Consider the following 25,614-nt stretch of genomic DNA (forward strand, 5'->3'; position numbering starts at 1 on the left):
TGACATCTTGATCTTAGTAGAAATGGAGATGAGCAGATGGGAGAAAGGAGAAGAAGAGGAAGGGCCCTGAAAAATTTTGTTTGCAGCCTTATCCTATTTATTCTAAGCGATTATTGTTCACAAAGCCCCCAAAACATAAAGTATATATTGTGATGTCAAAAGACCATTTGTGTGTGACCTCTAGGCCATTAGCCGTATACCAAACCCTAAGTTGACCTAGGATGTCGAGCAATTGAGGGACTATATGTACATGGTAATTAATGATAGACATGTTCCATGAGTGATTCAATACACTCCTTTCAAATATCTAGAGCATCAGGCATGTCATGGCAACCCACGAGCTAAAGACTTTACCTATTGATTGGGTTAAATCGATCATTCACTAATTAATCTAGGCCACGCCAATGGCCTAGAGGGTCACATGCTAGAATTTTTCAGGTTTTGCACCATGATGTTCCTTTCCCCCCTTGGCTCGTCTCCGCTACTAAAGCATGGCATAACAATAATGACATAGTGATAACAGGAGTCCTCAAGATGGAGGAGATTCTATGTGATTGTGTGAATAGCTCAAGATGGTGCACTTGAGGAACCAAGATATTGCAGGTCTGGCCTAGACAAGATGGTTTGATCATCACATTTTAAAGAGTTGTTAAAATCCCAATTTAAATCTTTTACTGTGTAGATTATTTAAATTTTATCACACACAAGTCCTTAAAACCCCAAAATAATATATAGTTATTTATTCATATTTTTTTTCTCATTTTTTTCATATTGAAATAATTGGAGAACCGTACGAACAATATGGTTGGCTAGGGCGATAACTCAAATTTTTTTGGACATGAAAAATCTAGCATTAGCAGATATGGAATGAATGGAGACTATGTACCAACATGATGAAGATGAAGTTGGATGCCTATCAAATGCTTCTATGGAAGAATAAAACTGCCACATAATTGATCACATTGGATTGTTTGAAAATGGAGAAATTGATTATATTAAATGTGCCCTACGTGCTTCATTGTGGATATTGTCTAGTGTAAGCAAAAAACATGTCATCATAGATAATGGATTTTTAGGAAAAGATAAAATCCTAGCCATACTTCATTTGGTCCCAATATAATAGTTGGACACAATAAAATCATAGTGAGGAAACTATGAAAGGGAGCATGAATACTACTATTTGTGTGGGTTTTTATAAGCATGACTACATACTCTACATGTGCCCTGATTTTATAATAGCTTTAAATAGTTCATGTATGATAAGTGTATTAGAAGGGAAAATGTTCTCTTTTATCCAAGCGAAAGTCAAATACTGATTAAAAAAATTGGGTGTTTAAGTTATTGTTGACAATAAAGTTACTCAATAAAAATTATATGATACATTAATGTTGCAATAATAGTTTTAGCAAGTCCTAATCATTAGGGGAATTAATGGATTTTAAATGGTGTTTAGGGGTGATATTTTTTTATAATATAAGAATTATGGTGAGGTGCGAAGGTGATAACTAATAACGTAATATATCTGAAACGTGGGGAATATAATTATATAAGATAGATGAGAGATAAATCGCATGAATGTGAAAGGATGAGAAGGATGATAACAAGGGATAGATAAATTTAATAATTAAATTACATACATGTTTATTCCATGTATTATGATGACATGTTTGATGGTTTCTACCACACATCAGTATTAATTATAATGACCGATTACGTTTTCAAGGTTAACCGTGCCTGCGGTAATTCATGAGTCTCAAACAGATGAAGGATTATACATATACACCATCTGATGACATTATAGATTCTATGAGGTTTTCATACTTATTTTTAAAATTATCGAGCATGAGGTGCTCGCTGGCACTGATGGACTAACATTTGGGAGTTATATTGTCATTGTTATTTGAGTTAATCAATAAAATTATACGATATTAATTTGTAAAATGATATGCCTAGCTAGTTCAGAAATTAGGAATGTAAAAAAATTTAGATGGTAATGAGGGGAGGATATGAGACATTTTACAAATAAAGTAAAGTAAAAGATTAGAACAATGATAAGTAAGAATGTAACTGCCCATCTATAAAAATGAAACAACGCTTCACAGTGAATAATTTTGATAATTAAATTAAATACTGATGGATGAGACTTGTGGATGAGATGGATATAAGTGGGTTCAATGCAATTTTTGACAATGGGTGAGCCCCTGCATTTCTCTTTCATTGTTTAACTTGATGGGCAGCATTTCTCTATTTAACTTTGCCTATACAAGTTGAATAAATTGAAAGATATTTTAAATGGACCAAGGGTTCTGTTTATAAATCAGTGGGTATAGCCTCAAATTTTATTCTGAAACTCCTTCTGGAACTCAGATGTCGTGATTTCAAGTTGAATCACTCGCAAACACATCATCCACATAATACAACATTGGACTCTCTGTCTCTCATCATGTGCTAGATTTCCAACATGTTGCATATTTTATTTAAAAACCCAATAAAATTTCAAATTCCATTAATAATTATGTAGAATTATCATTAAATTATAAAACTTTAAAAACATATATTCTGATTTAGAACATCTCTTACAGTATATGGTTAGAAATTTTGAAAAATACGTTCCAACTTAGAAATTTATTTTATTTATTTTATTTATTTTTGGAAAATTCCAAAAATGATTATAGAACCCTGGATTAATTCTATATACTTAATTCATAAAAACATGAATATACATATATTCCGACCTCAAAAAAGTAACATCTGTCAGAATATAATGTTAGAAAAATTAAAAAATACATTCTGGCTAAGAAAATTGATGTTGGAAAATTCCAAAAAAAATTAAAATTTTCATGATATCATTCAAAAATACATTTATTCGTTTGAACTTTTGAAATAGGCATATGTAATCATTTTCAATGGAAATAAACATTCAAAATTTATGATAATAATCTAATAATTGGTGCGCCATCAACGACTCAAAGATGCTCGTTCGACATGCCTCATAATGATGGAATTTATTCTGTGCTAGGTGATGTGATCCACTATTAAATTGGTTTTCCTCTATTTTGATTCGTTTTCATTTCCCCTGTGAGGGTTATTTGGGATCGTGAATCTAGAATATAAAACCCAACATACATTACACGGGTCTACATACTCTATACTTAATGATTTTCCTCTAACACAAGTTAAGATCACTGATCTGGTCTAAGTAGGAACCTCACACATACATGTGAGAACAAAATAATTTTTATACCAGTATTATTAATTTTATATATTTACTTGAATCAAAATAATCAGATATGTGTGTTATCAAGTATACTTCACAATGATATTAAGCTCTCTAATATTTTAATTAAGTTTTTCCCAATATTATATTCTTAAATGAATTTTTTTTTATTTTCTAAATTTTATATATCGCAAACGATTTAAACGATTTTATGATTATTATGTTTATTTTGAGTTTGACGCATTTCGAAATCTGAATAATTCCAGTTATGTTTAATCGTTAGTTGTGGCCAATCTGCAGCTGTGACCAATGATTGCCATTTCCAATCATTGCAAAAAGGCACAATAATGGCATTACAAATAAAAATACCATAATTATTAGTCACAAGGTAAAAATTACTTTTTAATGAGTTGGTACATGTGGTTGTAGGAAAAGAGGTTGATTTTATTCACTGGAAATGTGATGGACACAAAAGACACACATAGGCATCACAAAATCTAGAACTTTGATTGCACTGGATGTAGTTTCGTGACCACCTCCTCACTAATTATTATATTGAATTTAGAGTGCATCACTTGTTATGCCATCATTAATTAGCATTCTCATCACACAATATTCTTCATCTATACAAGAAACGTAATGTGATGGACGCCAGTAACAAACATAGGCATCAAAAAATAAATATTTTCATTGTTCCAAATTCCACATCTTAAATTAATTAGTTATTAATTTAATTTTTATATTAAATTAATGATTACATCTTTACTTATCAGCATTCTCATCTCATTGTACGTTAATTTTATAAAAAGTCATTTAAATTCCAAATATATATTCCAGGTGGTAACAAACCTTCCACATTATTAGATATGCATATTATTTTACGGGTCAGTGTCTTATAGAATTAACTCAAGTAGAAATGACAAAATGACACCCTAAATTTGAGTTCAGCTGTGACCCAACACGCCAACCGATAAAGATAAAGAAAAACCCTGACAACTTATAATGATCCAACTTTAATCAAGGAGTTTTTGTAGAGAATTTTATGGTATTTTTGTACCCCTCTGTCTTCTCTATCCATGCATTGCACTGATCTATAAATTGACCCTCTTTTGTGTAAAAAATAATCTTCAGAAGCACTCCTCAATAGTCGGTGAGTGAGAGGGACTCTCTCGCTGCTTATAAATCACCTTGATCGTGGATTTTATAAGGATTTCCAGAGATTTCCTTAAAATTTCTGTCCTCAACTTCTTGACATAGATACATCATAGCTATCCATCCACAACCATCCATACAGATCTAACTAAAAATATCACTTGTCGTCATCATCTGCCGTGGCGCCTTATTCTATTTTTATATACATTATCATTACATATATCTATGATTGTAACCTCTCATTGATAAACTCAAATTTAGGGCAAAATCTCGTCGTTGCTGGATTTGAGTTTATAAAACAATACTCACTTGAATACTCTAGATAGTGTATGAATACAGGTTGTCTCCATAGGATTGGATATTATGGAAATAACTCACTTGATAAGTAATTTTAAGAGAACTATAAGGGATAGCTATAGCGCAATAGATAGCGATAGAATGAAGATGGTGATCAGAGAAAGGAATGATACCTGTTATAAGATTAATACAAGTATTTTACGACTGGTAGACAGTGGAGCGAGAACAAAACGAGTGAAACGAGATAGTAGGATGGAGGAAGACATGAAGAGGTGATGATAATTTGGGATGGGAAATAAGGAGAAGTGATAATAAGAAATATATAATTGTGGGTTTAATATAGGATCGGAGGGCTTGAAGATGAGACGTGATGGAGATAATGAAGTGATATGTTAAGTTGGATGATGTGGATGTAGGGAGTGAGTGAGGAAGAGGGAAAAACTGGATGAGATCATGATGGCGTGGATGCTATATGGGTCTAGGATCTACAAAACAAGGATTGAACTCTCTCATTGAGTCTTTTTGTCATCAGGCAATGTATCATCCTTCACCCGCGAGAGACTCCTAATTGACTTAAGGTATGGTTAACGGACAAAACCTAATCCATCATTCCATTTAAGCTGATACTGAACAGGGATCCTTAGAGAATGTCTTCTCCAGTATTATCATTAACATCACCAGGGATTTATGCATCTTCTTCCTCGAGTCAATATCCTCCTATACCAAGGGTGGGCAATCCCATATTGGCCAAATCAATCAGGTATCTCTTCTCTAAAGAGCACACATTGTCAGTTTTTAGTGCCTCTACACTAATGGCCACAAAATGAGTCATAATTATCATGTATGTCCAATCGTATAGTGTTATTATTTCATGATAGTTCAATGTCTTCCTCGACCATCATTCAAATAGGAATATTAATGACACGTATTCAAAGACTAGTGATCTGTTATTATGATCACATTATAACCTACTAAGACATTTCATATATTCAAGGAATTCAACCTAAACATCACACAACTATCAAAATGAAAAAAAAAAATTTCATTCAACAAGCTTATATGTGACATAGATGTGTGTTTGGCTTGATGGCTACATAATATCCATCAGAGTGGACCATCTTATCCCTTAGTGGATTGCATAAGCATGCTGGCAAGTGGAATACACACATTAGTCAACAAATATCATCATCACTCAAAAAATAACAGAAGACGAGAAATAAAAATACGATACAATTAAATACAAATTCAGTAAATATTTTTAAGGATAAAACCATACACAAAACACAAGCACAACGAAAAAATATATCATAAAGTTATGTTGTGTGGCATTACTGCATTGTCTTCTTCATAGCACTTGAAATTTTATCTTTCTCGTGGAAAATCATATGCTGAAGTCATCATGTGGGTGCAAACGCTTAAGGAGCCTTTGAAGAATCAAGTTGTTTGAGATTAAAAGATTCTCCACTGCAGATGCTGGAGAGAAGGAATCATGTTGAATTTGAAAGTATTTTTATACTGTCATCAAATATCGTACCTCTGAACCTAAATTTTTTATAGTTTTTGTTCATCTCTTACACTAACTATAACTCTAATTTGCATATTGTGCTTGTAGGAACCAATGTTTTGGTGTTTTTCCCTTGTTTATGCCTCGTATTTGATAATTAATTTGACATTAAAATTCACATTTTTATTTATTAAGGTAGATGTCACGTGCTACGGAATTTTATTGTGTAAGAAGACATCGAGTGGAAGTTTGGATGTTATTTAGCATCAACCTAATGGGTCGAGTTCAATGGTTACATAGCATTTTCATTTATTCAGATGTTATTTAAATTTATAAATTAGAATAACCAAAATATACTTCTCATCTGTTGAACATATAGCCTGCTTTAGACCCAAAATCCAACATCATTCTAGCATGTGCGCTAACTTCAGTATTAACAAAGTCGAGATTTGTGTTTTAAAACAATGACAAAATGTACATAATTGATTTAAATGTGTTCTTCTGACATGGAAGAAATCTCCCATTTTTAAAGCCTACCATTGGGTTCATTAATCCTTGTATGCAACGCTATGAATAAAACATTTACTGCCAATTAGCAAGTACTTTTCACGATTGAATAACACATTTTACACGGCTGAATCTTCCAGCAGAGTCTTGCTTAATCGAACGGTGAACCATCAAATTCCTGCTCAAATTCAACAACAATCTTCCTCAGCGCTTTCCAATATCTCTCAGACGAAGGGTTCAAGTGTACCGCTCGAAGAATCCAGCCCAAAGATGAGCGTAACGCCTCCGAGTCATGGAACCCAGCGAGAAGGTGCATCTGGAAACCCACTTCCGGATGTCTTCTCTCTGCAAAAAAAAACATTAGAACAACAAGAAGAACAAGAACACCAAAAACACCAAGAAGAACAAGAACATTAAAAACAACAGGAGCAATAACAAGAACACCAAGAACAACAAGAAGAACACGAAGAACATGAACAAGACGAACAGAAAGAACAAGAAGAACAAGAGCAACAAGAAGACCAAGAAGAACATGGAGAACACGAAGAACATGAACAAGACGAACAGAAAGAACAAGAAGAACAAGAGCAACAAGAAGACCAAGAAGAACATGGAGAACACGAAGAACAAGAAGAACACGGAGAACAAGAAGAACACGGAGAACACGAAGAACAAGAAGAACACAGAGAACATGAAGAACAAGAAGAACACGAAGAACAAGAGCAAAAAGGAGAACAAGAGAGCAAGAAGAAAAAGAAGAAGAACAAGAGCAACAAGAAGAGCAAGAAGAAAAAGAGGAACAAGAGCAACAAGAAGAGCAAGTAGAAAAAGAGGAACAAGAGCAACAAGAAGAACAAGAATAAAAAGAAGAAGAACAAGAGCAACGAGAAGAACAAGAAGAAAAAGAAGACCAAGAAGAACAAGAATCAAAACTTGCCACAAGAGAAAAGAGAGGCCAAAAATTTCATCTCGCACCTGCCGGCCAGGAAGACCATTCCATTAGTAGATTCTCTGCCCACCGATCTCTATCACCGGAGCTTGCCACGGCTTGAGCCAGCAGAGCAGAGACCACGGGAAGACGACCAGACGAGGAGTCCGTAGCTCTTGTAAGACTCCTCATGGCAAGCGAGAGAAACCGTGCACCCACCTGCTGCCTTGCAAGCTCCATGCAGACAGCACCTACACATAATCCAAATCTTAATTTCCTCGAAAAAAACTCAGAATTGCAGTTCTCTTTAAAAAAAAATTCACCATATTCTTTGTAATTATGTTTCACTCACCGTGACAGAGAAGAAGGCATCTGTCAGTCGACGGCATCAACAAACATACTTGGGCTAGAGTTTGCTCAGCTAGAAGTAGATCTCCATTCCATATAAAGCCCTGAGCACGAACCAGACCGTAAACTGCCTCCCACATCTCTCTAGACTCTTCGTTATTCTCCAAACACCTCACCAATCCCAAGTCTACACGGTTATCTTTCCCTTCTTCAAACTGCAGCCTGTGCTTGGATTCAAGAAGCTTGAGCAGTACCCAGCCGATCTCATGACGTGTCCCCAGCTTCAAACAATTCAAGTATTCTTCTCTAAGATTCTTCAGATCACCGATTGCTGACCATGCGCGGCAGAGTTGCAGGTGTGCAAAGAATAGGGCGTCGCCGGAGGTTGAAAGTCTGGTGGCATCTTTAGCAAGGTCAACACAGGTATGGTAATCACCTTTCTGTAAGCTGATCTCCGAAGAACAGAGCAGTAATTGGGCTTTCTGATACGGCTGGAGTTGAATCTGCTGGCGATCTCTCCCAAGAACGGAAGGTAGGAGGCGCCCAATGGCAGAGAGGAGATTCTGAGGATATTTCTCCATTCGAGCCCGCTGCATCATGGTGACGATTAGCAGGTACTTTATCCTGAGGTTCCAAGGTTCTTCAAGCAGCCACCTACGCAGAAATTCATAATAATGCATCAGTCAAGCTCACATGAAAGTACATGGGAAGGTTCAGTTGAGTGAATACTTTTGAAGTAGGTTGATGGACTTTGAGATAGGAAAAGAACGTCCCCCACATGTGAGAAAACTTAGGCCAGGAAGTGAAGTAGAGTTGCCGCAGCAGGCCATGGTGGCAGATACAAGGACCTCGGAGGCTGAGAGTTGGAGAGACGGGGCAATGCATCGGATGGCAGAGTGACAGGCCATCCATTGTTTGCCTGAAAGAATGGAGAACCCAAGTTTCTTCCTGACATGCAGAAACTATATCTGGTTAGATTGTCTTCTCAATAATGTAATATGATTGTGGATCTGTAGGGTTTGGTGTCTTTGATGATGATGGGTCATCATTGTCCTTTGCTGAGATCATGATGTGACATCGTCATCAACATGGTTTGGCATGTCCTGACGACAGTGACATTGATGTTGGTTGATAATTTGCCCATGATGTGGTCGTCATCGTCATCATAGTAGTCATCTTCAATGAGGGCAAACGAAGTAGACGGGTGCCAAACTCTAGTTACACCCTTGTGATGACGATGCAATTGTGGAGAGGATAATGATGTAATTTGGCAAAAAGTTTGTTGTCATCGTCCTCATCATTCATCCGAACTCGGCATTGTCGCTCGTTCACACCAGGATGACACACGGTTGAACCTTGTAGTCTAAATTACCGAGACAAGAGTAACTTTACCGTATTGGAACACTGTCAGGAAACATGTGGAGGGCCTTCCTCAGCTGGCGCTGCGCAGACAATATCTGTTTATTCAGATTCAGACCGTTGACAAGCTGCAAATCCAGCACACAAGAATTGTCAAACGGAAAGCTTGGATACTCTGAGGTCAACATAAATTTGAAAAAAGTATGCTTGTTCGTACAATCTTGCTTGCAGCTTGGAGGCAATGGACTTCGGCTGCCTGCTCATGAGAAAGTTTTGGACTCTCTGCAGAGAGGAGTGGCTGAAGTGGGCTGTTGGCGTTGAAGGCATTCAGTGCAGCAACAAGAATGAAGAGTTTTGGGATCCGAAGCAATTCCCTAGGGCTCTTCAAGGCAGTTCTTACGGCTTGATCTTGGCCTAGGCTGCAGTAAACCAGCTTGCAGATCAAGGCAAGGGCAACAGCACCGGATGATCTGTCCATCTCTTGGATGTTCCTCGCTAGATGAGCTGCCTCAGTTAGAAAAAGTTCTTTCTTTCCTTGATGCCATAATGCCATGATATATAATTGATGGCCAATGCCGTCCAAAAGCCCTGTAAATGTCCACAAACTTCAGGATTCTGCGTCCATGTTTCTGTTGTAAACAAGATAACTATGTTTATTAAGGTAAAATTGATTCATGTGCAGTCGGGCCATACCTTTGGCTTTCAAATCGTTGCAGAGTTTCTCAGCATCAGCAGCCCGACCAGCCTGGATGGAAATAAAACGTATGCATGTCGTTTTTAATAAAAATGAGAAAAAAATGCAAAACATATGTTTTCAAAAAAATTTCTGAATAGTTTTTTATCACCTTGCACAGGGATCTTATTAGATTAAGAGATATATCGGCGAGTTGATCACCATCAGCTTGTATGCAAAATACATTTAACGCATTTAATGCGTTTTTGTAAGAGACAATTGCTGAAGGATAATCGAGACGTGTCTCGCACAACAGACCCTTGAGATTGTGAGATTCGGGGATGGAGGGTAAACGTTGCACGGCTTGAATCACGGCTCCATGCACCTGAAGAACAGCAAACTCATTTAATATTTTTCTTAAATGATCAAAATTTTAACCAGTTTCACAAGAAATAAAGCAATACGCAAATTTTTATTTTTGAAAAACAGCAAATAAAGCAATACGCAAATAAATTCATAAAGTATTACTCCGTCTCAAAAGGCAAAATTCAGAATAAATTTTCTTCACCAAACCTGAGAAATAAAAAAAACTGAAAACCGAGTTAGAAAAAAAATAAAACACATAGAGGACATAATGCTGAAAAAAAGCACTTTCCATGGACTATCTGCCCTGACAATCATAGTAAAGCCTTTTTTTGGAAAGGGCGATCTTAGTAAACTTGCCACGGAAAAACATACACGTCCGGAAAACCCATGAAAGAGTCGAATAAATAGCATGAACTCAAAAATCCGCAGTCTCAAGAATGTGCTGACACCGAGAAAAGTAGAGCGATAGAGTATTCGCGTGTAGGAAAATTCCAAAAATGTCTATCGTATCTGCCTCTACATTACAGGCAAGCTACCACCTGAGGAGATGAAAGATGGCCAAAAAGTGATGCAAGCTTCCCAAGGCCAAGCTGGTATTCCGGAAGCTGCAAAACAAGCCTATCAGAAGTCTTCAAGAAAGAATGTAAAAATAACTTAATCCTCTGTATTAATATAATTCGGAAAAAGAATCTTTTTTTGGGTAGCCTCGGAAGAGTTATGGAGTCAAATATTTAAAAGGGATGACAAGTAAAGAGGAGACTGGATTAAATTCCATTAATATAAAGATACCACCAGGAAAATGGGATTGTCATTCCGTTTCCATAAATCAAAGCCATCACATTTTGACTCTTGATTAATGTGGCAATATATAAAATGATTATAGAGCCTCAGATGAATTATCTTGTTCGACTATAAAATCACAACACTTAATGATTGATGAGGTCACAACGCACGTCTAGAAAATTAATTGGGATGACTGCAAAAAAGAACAGTGCTTACAGGAAGTAACTGTACTGCTCGTAGGCAACTTTCGTATGCCTCATTGGGTAATGGATCCCCGCTGGTAAATAACCAAGCGTCACTGAATAAATGTCTCCTGAAAGGAACAAAGTTGTGACCCAACAGGTGTACCTCGAAACAGAGCCAGCTGACATTCCGGCCCAAGGCAATGCAAGAGAAGGATCAATACTCCTAGCTCGATCGAAAAATTCCTTAGACAATTGCTCGTCACCAGACTTTCTGTAGAGCTGAGTGAAGCATGAATTAAACCCATGAAAAAACAGAACAAAATGAGAATCATTGACACGCTTACTTTTCCAAGAAATGCCCAAGCTGATGCACGAGACATATCTAACTGCAATCCCCTGATGAAAGCATGCTGTTTCAACGAGTAATGAGTTGATAAGCACCCCAAAGCCAACCAGAAGTCACTGTTTTTTCCTTCTAGAGTCAAGGCACCTAAAACCATTTTCTCTGGCAATTGCCTGAAAAATAAAGTAATCATTATATCCAACATAATCAAGATACGCTGACATTGTCTTGATTTAAAGTATATTACCAAACATCATCACCAGTGCCCTGTCTATCTTTGAATGTATTTGCGACTTCTATTGAATTGGCAACATCAGTATAAAGATTTGCTTGCCACGGTGACAAGTGCAATGCACGCTGATAAGAAAGTTTGGCACTCTCTATGGCTGAAACAAGCGCTTGTCTCCAATGTCGTACAGAGTCTTCAAACGACTCTTGATCCATTTCACCAATATTTCCATCTTCTACCCATGGCAAGCATTGCGCATAGGCAATCTAAAAGAGGCGATGTTTCAAAAAATTAGCAGTTAAATTGTCAATATCTTCACATCGACAGGGATGTGGCCATCCAAATAATAAAAAAGAATGTATTTAGCTCTCCAAGTTTACAACTCTAACTGATTTTAATAACACAGGAGCAGGTCACGAAGGGGATATCAGTTAAACGACCGCAACTTCCAATTTATAGATCTAGTAATCCTAACACTTCGAATGAGACAACCTACGCACATGATACAGCACAACGACTAGTGCACTCATTTCCCTTCGTCCGTCTGAATGAGCATATATCATACAAACACAAAATAAAGTGGGCGGGGATTACTAGATCCGAATACTGACTGTATAGATAGGAACGGGGATTTAAACATGACTTTAGAGTATACACTGAACGAAGTTATCCTATCTGCCAGGTTCCACAAAAAACAATAGCGATCCTTGGTAGGCGCCTCTCAACTGTGGCTGCTATCTTCCTGATTTGAGGTCTTTTAAAACTTGCGATGAAATTTAAAAACCAATTTCACAAGCCACAATTATGAAGTTGGCCTCAGCAGGGAGTGGATTGATCCCACTTGTATCCACTATCTTCTGTTATCTTCATCTTTACAGCCATTAACATCATTTTAATAATTCTCTTTAAGGTCAGTTTTTAATAGATGTAGCCTTCCTTGTTGGACAGCAGCCACAAAGCTATAGAAGTTGAAGTTGCTCTCTCTTCCTTTTAACGACGCTCATTCAGCAGTCCATCCTCTACCTCCACCTTCATTCCACGGAGTGTCTTCTTCTGGCGGCATCCATCCTGGCTTGTATCTTTTCCTCGGCGATGTCCATTCTGCCAGTTTCTTCTCCTCCCTCTCTCTTTCCCGATAAGAACACCTCAGTTCTTGTTGAGGGTCAGCTCAAACATGCAGCATTAGTTGATCTGAGACAAATTCACATAGGCACCGCTTTTCTGGAGGTCTAATTCGATGATCCAGACTGACTAAGTTCCAAAATTTCCTCCGTTCTCACGAGTTTTAATTTCTTTCTCCCTTTCTTGAAGACAATGTAATCCTGCGGATTTTAAATGTTTTACTGAAAATAATTTGATTGATATTTTCCTCGCAATAGTAAATCGTGATATCTTCAGAGGACTCGAGCTAAGTTATTGATAAATTAGTCAATTTCCGGAAAACGTCTTTACCGTTCAAAAAGGTATTAACAAAGAAATAGAACAAATTATGTTCATTTTTACGATGTTTGTCGAAAGCCAATTTCTTTCATCACATTTATTTAGAAATCTTTAGCAATCCCTTGAGACAAAAAAATCAACTGCAGAAAAGAGTCCTGCAAGTAGGGCCGTTGAGTTATGATACATCATCAAGCTTATAGAATAACTTCTTGCATGCACGAAAGCATACTAATAGAACACATCATGAAACTGATAGAACAGTTTCTTATGAGCAAAAAAAGAATGGAGTTCAGCAGCATGAATGCATACAAGTTAATAGCTAATAGAACACATAGCGAGAAAAAAGTGGAAAAGACGAGTAATCAGAACAATCGACAGACCTTAATATCACCGAGAAGCTTCCATGAAGATGAATAATTTCCCGCCAAATGACAGCTCACCTCTGAAATACTAGATGCTTCCTAAAAGCTCGGTTGGAATAACATTCTTATTACTGAGGATCTCAAAGTAGAAAAAGTGATTCTTACTACTGACGAGAAGGAAAAAGATTGATGTTATAAGCTTACCTCTAGTAACGACGTGGCCCAGCTAAAAGCCCCATAATTGATGCACTCCTTCGATAGACTTAACAATGCAGATGAAAGACCGAAGTGGACAGAAAAGTTATTGGGGCTTAAATTTAAAGCCCGGCGAAACTGCTCAACTCCCTGGTATGATATAACTCATTGTAAGTCAGAGAGAAATGGAAAATAGCAAAAGTTAGATAAGATAGATAATTAGCCAAAATGTTAACCCTAGGAGGGGGAAGTGGATCAAGAGAGATGGAGTGAGAAGGAAAATAGAATAATGTACCAAAGATGTTACAAGAAGAGGGTATATATATATACCCTAAGTGAGAGAAGAGAGATAAAGGGCTAATGGGCTTATAGAACAGGGCCCATTAGCCCGATATAGGAATATATCACTAACACCCCCCCGCAAGCGAAGTATGGATGTCTTCCATACCGAGCTTGGACACCGCACGTTGGAGAAGTGGACGAGAAAGTCCCTTGGTGAGGACGTCCGCCGCCTGATCAGCGGATGCAACAAAGTCAAGATCAAAAATCCCTTCGTCAACACGCTCCTTAAAGAAGTAGCGATCACGCTCCATGTGCTTTATCCGTCCCTGCTGGCCCGGATTTAAGGCCAGTGCAATCGCTGACTTGTTGTCACAGTAAAAATGGATGGGACGGGAATACTCCACCCGAAGATCGTGAAGGATCCCGTAAATCCACTGACCTTCGGATGCCCCATCGGCGAGCGCGCGGAACTCAGCTTCCGCGCTTGAGCGGGATACCTTGTCTTGCTTGCTGCTCTTCCAGCTGACTAGGCTGCCAAAGATGAACGTGCAGTACCCGGTGGTGGATCGGCAATCCACAATCGAGCCGGCGAAATCTGCATCAGTGTACACTTTCACTTTTCTGTCCGAACTCGAGGAAGAGCAGTCCCTTCCCGGGGCAACCTTTTAGGTATGCAAGTACCCGGTGGGCGGCCTGGCGATGAACCTCTCGAGGCGAGTGCATAAACTGACTAAGTAAGTTGACTGCAAAGCTGAGGTCGGGCCGAGTGTGTGTCAAATAGAGCAATTTCCCCACCAGCTGCTGATACTGATAAGGATTCACCAGTGGAGAGTCCTCCCCTTTGCCCAATTTGACGTTGGGATCAATGGGAGTGCTCACCGGAGCACACTCAGTCATACCAGTCAGGGTGAGCAGGTCAACGGCATACTTCTGCTGCGAGACGAAGATCCCCCGGGGGGAATAAGCCACCTCAAGGCCAAGGAAATATCTGAGGAGGCCGAGAGTCTTAATCTCAAACTCCTTGGCCAGGGCAGCACTGAGACGGACAGCTTCGGCAGCATCGGAACCCGTGAGCAAAATATCATCGACGTACACTGCCAGGATAGATACACCGGTCGGCTGATGACGGAAGAACAATGAGGCATCACCGTTGCTCTGAGTATACCCTTCGGCTTTCAGAACGGAGGAGAAACGGCCGAACCACATCCGAGGTGACTGCTTCAGTCCATAGAGGGACTTCCGCAATCGACAGACGGTGCCGGGAGGACCAAGGGTGTACCCCTCGGGCTGCTTCATATACACCTCCTCCTTCAGATCGCCATGTAGGAAGGCGTTCTTCACATCAAACTGCCGAATCCCCCAATGGAAGTGAGCTGCCAATGCCAAGAGAAGACGAACCGTTTCCATCTTCGCCACCGGGGAAAAGGTCTCGAAATAATCCACTCCATATGATTGGGTGAACCCCCGAGCGACGAGGCGAGACTTGTACCGCTCCAGGGTGCCATCCGCATGATGTTTCTTGGTGTGGATCCACTTGCAATCCACCACCCTCTTGCCAGGAGGAAGGGGGACCACATCCCACGTGTGGTTCTTGAGCAAAGATTGCATCTCCTCGTCCATCGCCGCTTTCCAATGAGGAGAAGCGATAGCATCGGCTACACGGCGAGGAATGGGATCCGACTCGATGCGAGTGAGAAACAGCCGGTAGGGAGTACTCAGCCGGTCGAATGAGAGAAAATGAGATAGAGGATAGCGGGGTGTGCGAGTGCACTGACGAACCCCTTCCGAAGGGCGATAGGCCAACCCAGCTGTTCCTCATCATCGATAGAGGGCTGAGCGGAATCGTCCGACGGAGGATGAGCGGAAGCGAGAGGTGGGGGAGACAAAGGTGCGGGAAGGGAAGTGGAGTCACCCGCACAAGGGAGGATAGGATCATCCTCGGATGGGAAGAAAGAAGCCAACTCACCGGGAGGAGAGGAAGAGGACTCACCCGAAGAGGGGAGATCCTGTGAGGACGGAGCTGGAGAATCCTGGCCAGTGAGAATGCCCGGGGGAGGAGGCGGCAAGGGTGCCGGAAGCGAAGGAGGAGTGGACAGCACGTCCAAGGACCCCTCAGGTGTCACCGACGGAGAAGAAAGGACATCAACGGGAAAAGGATCATGGAGAGACGAGGGTGGCGTTGGAGCAGTGGGCTCCACACTCGGAACAGGCCCCAAGTGGGGAGCCGAAGGAGCCTCATCCAACGGGAGGCGAGATGAGGAAGAGTAGTCCCCGAAATAGGGTTCATGCTCGGCAAAGGTGACATTTGCCGAGATGAAGAAACGCCTTGTGGGCGGATGGTAGCACCTGTATCCCTTCTGGAGGGATGCGTAGCCGACGAAGATGCACCTCAGAGCACGAGCATCGAACTTCGTCTGTGATGGAGAGGTATCGTGGACGTAGGCGGTGCAGCCGAAGACCCGAGGAAGGAGACCCGTCCGCAGAGAAATATCCGAAAAAGTCGCATTCATCCGGTCCAGGGGGCAGGAGAACTCCAATGTAGGGGAAGGAAGACGATTGATGAGGTGGGTACTGCCAAAATCGCCTCACCCCAATACTGCCAAGGCACCTGGTAGTTCACCAACAGCGTCCGGGCGGTGGAAGTGACATACCCAATGCGGCGTTCTGCCATACCGTTCTGCTCGGCGTAGCTACATGCGAAGTTTCGTGGAGGATTCCACGATCCGCAAAAATGAGGCAAGTGCGGTATTGACGGTCGCGGGCATTGTCCGACCGAACCGCTGGATACCACGACCAAACTGAGTCTGGACCATGGCGCAGAAATGTCGGACGGTGGATGTGACCTCTGACCGTGGTCAGCAAATAGACCCACGATACCGGGTGGCCTCATCCACAAAAATCACGAAGCGGTGCCCCTCAGACTAGGCTGCGGGCGGTCCCCAAACATCACTGTGAACCCGATACAGCGGACTCTTCGTATGCATTTCAGAGGAGTAAAGGAAGATCGGCGATGCTTGGCCAACTGACAGGCTTCGCAAACAACACTCGATAAGTCGAGTCCAGTACATAAAGAAGGGAAAACTCGCTGCATAGTAGAAAAAGGAGGGTGGCCAAGCCGCTGGTGAGCCAACTGGAGACGTCCTCTACACTGCTCGTCGGCTGGTCGAAGTGCCCGGTGCACCAAGAAAGTAGAAGAGCGCCCCCCGTCGTCCAACAGTAGCAGTCCATGTTCCCGCCTAATCGGTGTAGTCCTTCCCACCTTGTCAGACAGAAACATGCCGTCAGGTTGGAGGTGAAAGGAGCACATAAGGGCATCAACAAGACGTTGCGGAGACATGAGAATGGCCCGCAAATCAGGCACATGGAGGACGTTGTTGACCACACCGAGGCCATCCACAAAAACTGCCCCGATTCCGGCCACCCGGAGACGTCCACCGCCCGCCGTAAGAACGGTACGGCTCTCACGATGCCTCTCGTACGATACAAACCGGTCATTGAAGGGGGTCATATGCTCGGTGGCCCCCGAATCAAGAACCCACGTAGTATCAGAGACGAGAGGTGAGTGAAGAGCCGTATGACCACAGTACCACTCAGAGGAAGGAGAGGGCTGAAACGCACCAAAACCGCCGAAGTAGGACGTGGACTGGGTCTGGGTCTGAGTCTGAAGGGCAGCCATCTGGGACTCCATTTGGTCACGGAGACGAGTGAAGTCAGCCTGGAGTTGATCGATGGTGGAAGCGGAACTGCTCGTGCTGGTGGACGTGGCGGCAACCAGGGCCTGTCCGTCGGCGACTTCCTTCTTCTTCTGCTTGTGCTGGAACTTCGGGGGAACACCATGGAGTTTCCAGCAGCGGTCACGAGTATGCCCCACCTTCTTGCAGTAGGTACAACTGGGGCGAGTCGTGGAGTCGGAAGGTGTCGCCAAGAGGGCCGCCGAGTCAAGGGCCGGCGCCGACGGAGTCCCATGGAGTGCAAAATGACTTTCCTCCTCTAGGAGTTCCGGGAGGAGCTCGTCGATGGTCGGGAAGCCTTCTTTGCGATGTAGGGCGTTGCGGCGAATGTCATGATACTCGCGGTTGAGGCCATTGAGGAACCCCATGAGTCGCAAAAGAAGAACATCTTTCCAAATTTTGCACGTCACATCGTCAGGCGGTAAGTAGTGATCCACTTCGTCCCACAATTTCTTGTGGGCTAAGGCATAATCGGAGATGCTCATTGTGCCTTGACGAAGGTTGTACGCCTGTCCCACTAACGCAAACAGTCACCAGTAGTCGTTGTCTCGACCACAGTACGTCTTCGCTTGATCCCAGAACCCCTTCACCGTCGTTGGGTAAGGAAAACGCTGCTGAAAATCATGGGACAGCGTATGCGTGTAGAGCCACCCCAGGACAAACTTCTCTTCCGCATTCCACGTGGCGTAGTGGACATGCGTCGGTTGGAGCGGAGCCTCGGTGCAGTGCTTGAACAGGAAACGTGATTCCAGGGTGGTTTGGACGTAGCGGGTCCATTCCAGTAGATTCCCGAAGAAGAGTAGATTCGGGGACCGCTGGGAGGGGACTCACAATTTTGTAGGAGAGAGGCTTCTCGAGGAAATCGGCATCTTCGAACGGCATGATGTCAAGTTTTGGGTGCGGGACGGCAACCGGTTAGAGGGGCGACCGGCGTCGGAGAGGCAGACGGCCAGAACAGGGCCTGGAGGACGTAATGGGGCCGTCCAGGGGGCGGATGACGGAATGGATGACGAAAAACAGTCTCGGGATGACGCACAGATGAAGAGGATGACGGAAAAATCGTCCGGATGACGGTTCGGACGGGTCGGTTGACGGTTCGGACGGTGATCGATCGGATCGGATCGAATGACGGGTCGGACGGGATCGGATGACGGTTCGGACGGGATCGGTTGACGGATCGACTCGGGATGACGCGCCGGGATGACGGTTCGGCGCTTGCTGCGGCTGCTTCGGCTGCGGGCTCCGGAACGGCCGTCAGACGCCGGAAATCGAAGGAGGAAGACGGTATGGAAGATTTTGAGGATGAAAATCGGAAGAGGAACGATTTTAAACCGAAAAAATGACTGGAATGAAGAAGAAATTGCGGAAGCGGAAGGGGAAGTTCCGCAAGAGAATGGAGACGAAGTTCCGCGTGACGAAGATAGTCTGCGCGGGGAATGTTCGTCCGGTAGAGGGATCTCACTCCTTAGAGAGCCATTGGCTCTGATACCATGTTAACCCTAGGAGGGGGAAGTGGATCAAGAGAGATGGAGTGAGAAGGAAAATAGAATAATGTACCAAAGATGTTACAAGAAGAGGGTATATATATATACCCTAAGTGAGAGAAGAGAGATAAAGGGCTAATGGGCTTATAGAACAGGGCCCATTAGCCCGATATAGGAATATATCACTAACACAAAAAAAGATATTTAGCCCAATAGAGCTGAATCATGAAAAAAACTTTGTTTATTACTGCACAAATCTGACAGCCAAAGATATGATAGGTTTCCCGGGCTGCATCAAGGGCATTATTGTCATGTTTCCCTTTTATGTTCCTTCAAATAGCACAGCCCTCCTTCTGGGGAGGGCAGACTGGATGTTGGTTTTCCTTTCCCTCTTGTCTCTTCTATATCCACGCCCTGTCTCCCTCCACGATCCCCACCCTTGTGATCGTCTCTGCTTCACCGCGACTTGAGGAGGCCCGTCCCAGGCCGATCCCTACCTCCCCTGCTTGGCCTTCCCTCCTACCCTTCCCCTTTCACTTCTCCACCCCGGGAATTCCTACCTCGCCTCGTCTTCTACTCTTTCCCATACGAACCTAGATCAAGGTTTGTGTCAAGATACAGCAACGAGTTAAGATACGTGACCCCATACGAATATCGCATTATAATATTAGACGAATGTCTAGTCCAAAAAGCATAATCATGGTAATTATAATTTGTCCTAGGAGAAACATGATTTCTCCGCAAGAGTATATTACCGTGGTCCTTGTGAAATGAAATCTATGAGTAGAGAAATAATCAGAAATCATCTCTTAATGTGCAGAGATAAGACGAAATTTACAAACAACTGAACAAGCATAAGAAGATTAGAAATGACATGGTAAAACTATCCTCCATATTCTTCAGATATCTACATTTGAACAATTTGAATTCAACAAATGCCGTAGAATATATTTTTTATTCACAGAGAGAACCAGAAACTTGCCTCTCGAAAAGAGCCCAGCATTAGATGAATATTTCCACTCTCAGTCAATGCAAATAGTTTCATCCCTTCTAAATCAATAGCACGCCCATAAGACTACAAACGAAAGACCAAAAAATTATTAACCATGGAGTCATAAAGAAACGGCTTCAAAGGTCGATTAATCATGGAGCCATAAAGGCATATCCTAATTTTCTTAGCTGTCGAATAAATATTTGACTACGTGTAAAATATTACAAAGGACTCGGACATCCAATCCCAACTAGAGGAAGAAACGTAATATTCCCAAATTTTTGAAGATGAATCTCGATGCCAAAGAGTTTCAACAGCCAATAGAAAAAATTGAAGGATCAAAAACTAGGATATACCTTTAAGGCTGCAGTTAACATACCTAATCGCTGGTAAGCTAAGCCTAAACCCTGAAAATATAAATTCCAACGCAGGAGCTCACAACATCAGTAAATGCCCAAAACCTCTGAACTGGCAGGAAAATGATGAGACTGGAATACCTCCCAAAGATCTGCGCAGGTCGGGTAGCCTCTAATCCCCTGCTGGAGGCTTTGCACAGCCTCAGACCATTTCTTTTGCGATACCTTAATATAATCATAAGAATATTGTAGTTGAAAACGAGTTAATTTCATTTAATCCTACATTAGGGATTTTTTTCATTTTGAGATGAAAACCAATTTATAGATACAAGTGATAAAAGCAGGTGATTAATGAAGAACGCTGTAAGGATAAGAATGTGCATAATCTAACCGAGGATTATATATTAAAATTGCATCACACAACGAGAATGATGGAGAAAATGACTGACCATCAAGTATCCTAGTCTCCTAAACGCCCAAAAGGCTTTCGGCGATTTCTCCGAAGCTTCCCGACAAATAGAAATCTGCAGGCTTTCTTTACCTCCTCTGTCAAGCAAATCACACAAACTTTCCTGCATTTATCAGGCCGAGAAAATGAACGATCTTCCCTAGGAAGCGGAAAAGCTGAATTTCAACTAAAACACTTACCCCTGAGTCGAAATCTTCAGGGTTTAGGTTAACAGCCCTCAAATAACACTTAGACGCCCTCTGTTCGTCCACTGAAACACGGCTGTAGAAGTGTCCCAACGCTCGGAAAGCGGCGCCATTGCTCGGATTCAACCTCGCCGAGAGTACGAAAGATTCAACAGCTTTTTCCTTCAACTTCCTAGAATTCTCTTCTTCCCCTCGTTTCCATAATAAATTACCCTGAGCACCAATTAAACTCCGAAGATTAGAACTTCTCCTTCTATGTTATACAATAATGTATGATGATAAGCAGAGAAGTGAACCCACGATTTGAAAGTGAGTATCTGCATTCTGAGGATCGGCGTTGAGGCACTCTTTCAGACGCCGCAGCTCTTCATCTCCATCCTGCGAGACAGAACGGTGTAGCGGGGTGAGAAATCGAAATTGCAGCAATGAGAAGACGAAAGACGAGAGGAATCGACAGAGAGAAACCTCTGCCATGACGGGGAGGAGGGATTGACGAGCGACGACGATGATCAACGCTACAATCGGTATACGGAATTCAGGAAGTAGTTGAATGAACTTCTCTCGTTCCTAAATGAGATCGTGGGCCAGTTTTAAACTTTGAATAAATTGGCCCTATTAAAAATACTAGGAAGTGGGTGTGTTTATTTTAGTATTATTTTAAAGTTTTATATCTTGTATAATCTGGTATAACAAAAGTGATTTGTTTTTTTCTATATTTTATTTTTAATGATAAATAAAAGCGCGGTTTGGAGTTTTAAATGGAGTAGTGAACGAAATAGTCAAAGCTTGACTGAAGAAGACGAGGAAGAAAAATAAGATGCCTATGACGAAGAACGAGAAGAGAAAGAAGATGAGGATGAATATTCATATTTTGAATTCATAATTTTCAAATGTTTACTTTAAACTCTTGATTTTAAATATGAGAATAAGGCTATAATGAAGAACGAGAAGAGGGAGAAGATGAAGATAAATGTTTAAATTTTGAATTCATATTTCTAAAGTGTTTACTTTATGATTTTAAAGTCTTAAATATAGATATATGATGTCATTACACTGAATTTAAAATCATAAAATAAACATTTTACGTCTTTAAAATCATAAATTAAATATTTTTAAAATAAAAAGGGTTTAGATTGAGAAATTTTTTTTTAATGTTTTAAGTAAACAAATACTATTAAATTTTGGGTTTCTAAATTGACGAGTTGATGAAATAGTCAAAGCTTGATTGAGGGAGACATGAAGAAGACGAAGACTATGATAAATAATAATATGACTATGATTAAAGAATAGGACTAATGGTTAAATAAAAACTATCCATGAATCAAGAAGAAGAAAAATAATGAGGCTTTGAACTCTTCTTCATTGTAAAAATGTCTGGGAAATATCGCGTCAGAATGTAAATACTTGTGAGTTTCATTGCATGTCGCCAGCAAGTCTACCATGGAATTCCAAATTTGAGTCGCACGTCAGCTTCAGAATTTTTTAGGAGTTTTATCCAAAAACACAATAAATTGCACAACCAAAGTGCCAATGATTGCACATGACGGCGAACAACAATTCCCAATAGTTAAAGCTCCATACAATGACTGCAAAACGGCCCAAAATTAGAACTCGACTACATAATGACTGTAAAATCTCACATCACAAAAAAAGGACATCCTAGATTTGATCTTTCAATAATATTTCAAATTAGTCGTGGATTATCATATCAAGTATGCTAGCTATTATCTTGCAAATGCTCCAAACAAGAGAAGGATGTGCAATGAAGTGTTAACTTTGCACCACGTGTGTGAAGTGTTGGGTTCTAGAAGCCTTGACTTGAATGAAGACAAGGATTCCATGCAGTGGAAAACTCATAACGGAATCGTATCGATATCATTAAAAACTTGAAACAAAGCACTAGTACGTGGATTACATCCGTGATTTCTTGGATCATGGAGCAAGACGACTGAAGCTGATCAAATGTGCAGCCTCTAGACATATCCATGTGATCCTCGACATGTTGAATTTCCTCATTTACACTTGCGGACTCCGTTCACGCTTCGTTGTCATAATTATACTATCCAGATCACATCGAGAGCATAGAGGAGGTGTGGGGAGAAAGGAGACGAAAGGGAAGGCCCCGGAACAATTATGGCTTGGGTGAATTTTGTTCAAAGCCTTCCCCTATTTATACTAAGTGGGTATTTTTCATAAATCTCCCCAAAATATATGTATATCTTCCGACGTCCAAATACCATTTGCATGTGACCCTCTAGGCACATGTATCAGTCTGGTTAACAACTCCAGTGGTCCAATTGTTGGGTTCTTTGCCTTGGTTCGTCCATGGAAAATACGATTCCTTGGATGCAAAAGTGTGTTGATTGATTAATAATCAATCTTTAAAACTATACATTGAGTGTGCCTTTTGGGGAACTCATTCCACCCTTGGCTTTGTCATTCCAAGATCGTTCTGAAGCCATTCATGCGTCCGACCTCTAGAAGTATCCACGTGATCACTCGATGTTTGGATTTCCACGTCTTTTTCTTCAACTCTTATTGAAAATCTAGAAGATCTTCTCACCATGAAGACACTCCCCTTGGATGAGTAGATAAGAGAGTGGAGAAAGGGAGGGGCTCTCAAATAGGGATGGCATGGGTGCTTGAAATCAATGCCCCTTCCCTATTTATACTTTACTTTAAGTTTTTCTCAAAAATCCTAAAAAGTAAAATATATCCGCCAATGCCCTTATGACCTTATGCGTATGACCTTTTAGGCCTATGTATCATTCTTGTTAATGACTTTAGTGGCCCAATAAAAATTATTGGCCAACCTTATTAATTAATCTATATCGACATATATATTAATTTATTATGGATAGATTAAACCTAATCGACAAGTTAAGTTTCCAAGCCGTGGGGTGCCAAGCTACACCTCGTGCTCTAGAAGATATCAAGTAGTGTTGAACTCTCTCATAGAACCTTTACCGTCATCGGTTACCGTATATGTATAATCTTTAGGGCCATAAGTTGGAGGTGTATTTTTTTAATCATCCGTGCGAGACTCTCGAGCGACTTAGGGTACGATTTATGATTAAACTCTAATCCATCATTTAATTAGTACTGATGCATAACGGGAATCATTGGATAACTCCTCCTCTAGTATCCTCACTACCTTGGCTAGTGATTTTCTACATCATCTTCCGTGAGTCTATCTCCTCTTATACCGAGGGCGGATGATCCCATCTTGACCACTCAATCATCTCTGTGAGCTTATTATTACATTCGAGCTATGACTTGTTTGAATCCCATGATAAGGGGATCATAAGTCGTAGTCAAAATGTAGTCATCTATTCACGAGATGTCCTTGGTGTCTTAGGTCAGTGGATCACTTATACGACCTTGACATGAATCAACATAATTGATGTTTAAGTATAATACGGATCAATTCAATGTCTTTCTCCAAAGAGCATCCACCGTGTCCTTAGTGTTGCCACACTAATAGCCATAGGATCAATTATACTTATCATATAAGTAGGATCATCTATTGCTATTTTATATGGATATTTGATGTCCGTCTCGACAATCCATCGAATAGGAATATTTAGAATACATGCTTAAAGACTAGTGATCACTGTATTATGATCTCATCATAATTCACTAAGTCATTGCACGTATTCATGAACTTCATTATAAACATCACACTGGAATAATAATGAACGTAAATATTGTATTCAATAAACTTAAATTAACATGGCAGTGTGATTGGCTTGATGACCACATAATATTCATCACCAATAAATTTTATTGACGTTTCAAATTAATTAACTATATTATCATATCGATTAATTAACGTCGGGTCGATTTAACCCAATCGATAGGTTAGATCTCCAACATGTGGGGTGCTAAGCTACACCTCGAGCTTTAGAAGATTCAACTGGGTGTATATCGACTCACTAATAGAACATGTTCGTCATCAGTTATCGTATATGTATAGTCCCTCATCCACTTGATGCTCCTAAGATAACTTAGGGTCAACTATCGAACCCTAGTCGGCCATCCAAGTTAGTACTGATGCGTTCAGAAATCATCAGAGAACTCTTCTCCCGATATTTCACTATCTTGGCCACGGACTTCATTGCATCGTTTTCCTTGAGTTGTCACCTCTTACAACGAGGGTGGATGATCCCATCTTGACAGATCAATCATCTTCGTGAACTTCTTGATGCACCCAAATTGGTGGCGACGA

General features: G+C 41.0%; 1 protein-coding gene across 2 annotated transcripts; it reads right to left on the bottom strand.

Moving 5' to 3' along the window:
- Positions 1-6,742: 6,742 nt before the first annotated feature.
- Positions 6,743-21,969, bottom strand: LOC144713006 (Tetratricopeptide repeat (TPR)-like superfamily protein). 2 transcript variants are annotated; one of them, XM_078587457.1, is made up of 22 exons: positions 21,852-21,969; positions 21,687-21,764; positions 21,381-21,599; positions 21,182-21,304; positions 20,874-20,957; positions 20,733-20,783; positions 20,368-20,460; positions 13,898-14,038; positions 13,712-13,792; positions 11,910-12,157; positions 11,664-11,835; positions 11,483-11,598; positions 11,351-11,411; positions 10,891-10,956; positions 10,158-10,370; positions 10,006-10,057; positions 9,530-9,900; positions 9,346-9,440; positions 8,683-8,901; positions 7,958-8,607; positions 7,653-7,856; positions 6,743-7,022 (listed from the first exon to the last, which is right to left on the bottom strand). In XM_078587457.1, exons 1-22 carry the CDS (start codon positions 21,858-21,860, stop codon positions 6,829-6,831), a joined length of 3,540 nt encoding a protein of 1,179 aa, XP_078443583.1. In that variant the 5' UTR covers positions 21,861-21,969; the 3' UTR covers positions 6,743-6,828. The 2 variants fall into 2 exon arrangements, with proteins under 2 accessions (XP_078443583.1, XP_078443584.1); XM_078587458.1 differs by lacking the exons at positions 21,182-21,304; positions 21,381-21,599; positions 21,687-21,764; positions 21,852-21,969 and having other exon boundaries at positions 20,756-20,783; positions 20,874-20,934.
- Positions 21,970-25,614: the final 3,645 nt, after the last annotated feature.

The sequence above is a fragment of the Wolffia australiana genome, chromosome 15, assembly GCF_029677425.1.
Source record: "Wolffia australiana isolate 7733 chromosome 15, ASM2967742v1".
Classification (NCBI taxonomy): Eukaryota; Viridiplantae; Streptophyta; class Magnoliopsida; order Alismatales; family Araceae; genus Wolffia; species Wolffia australiana.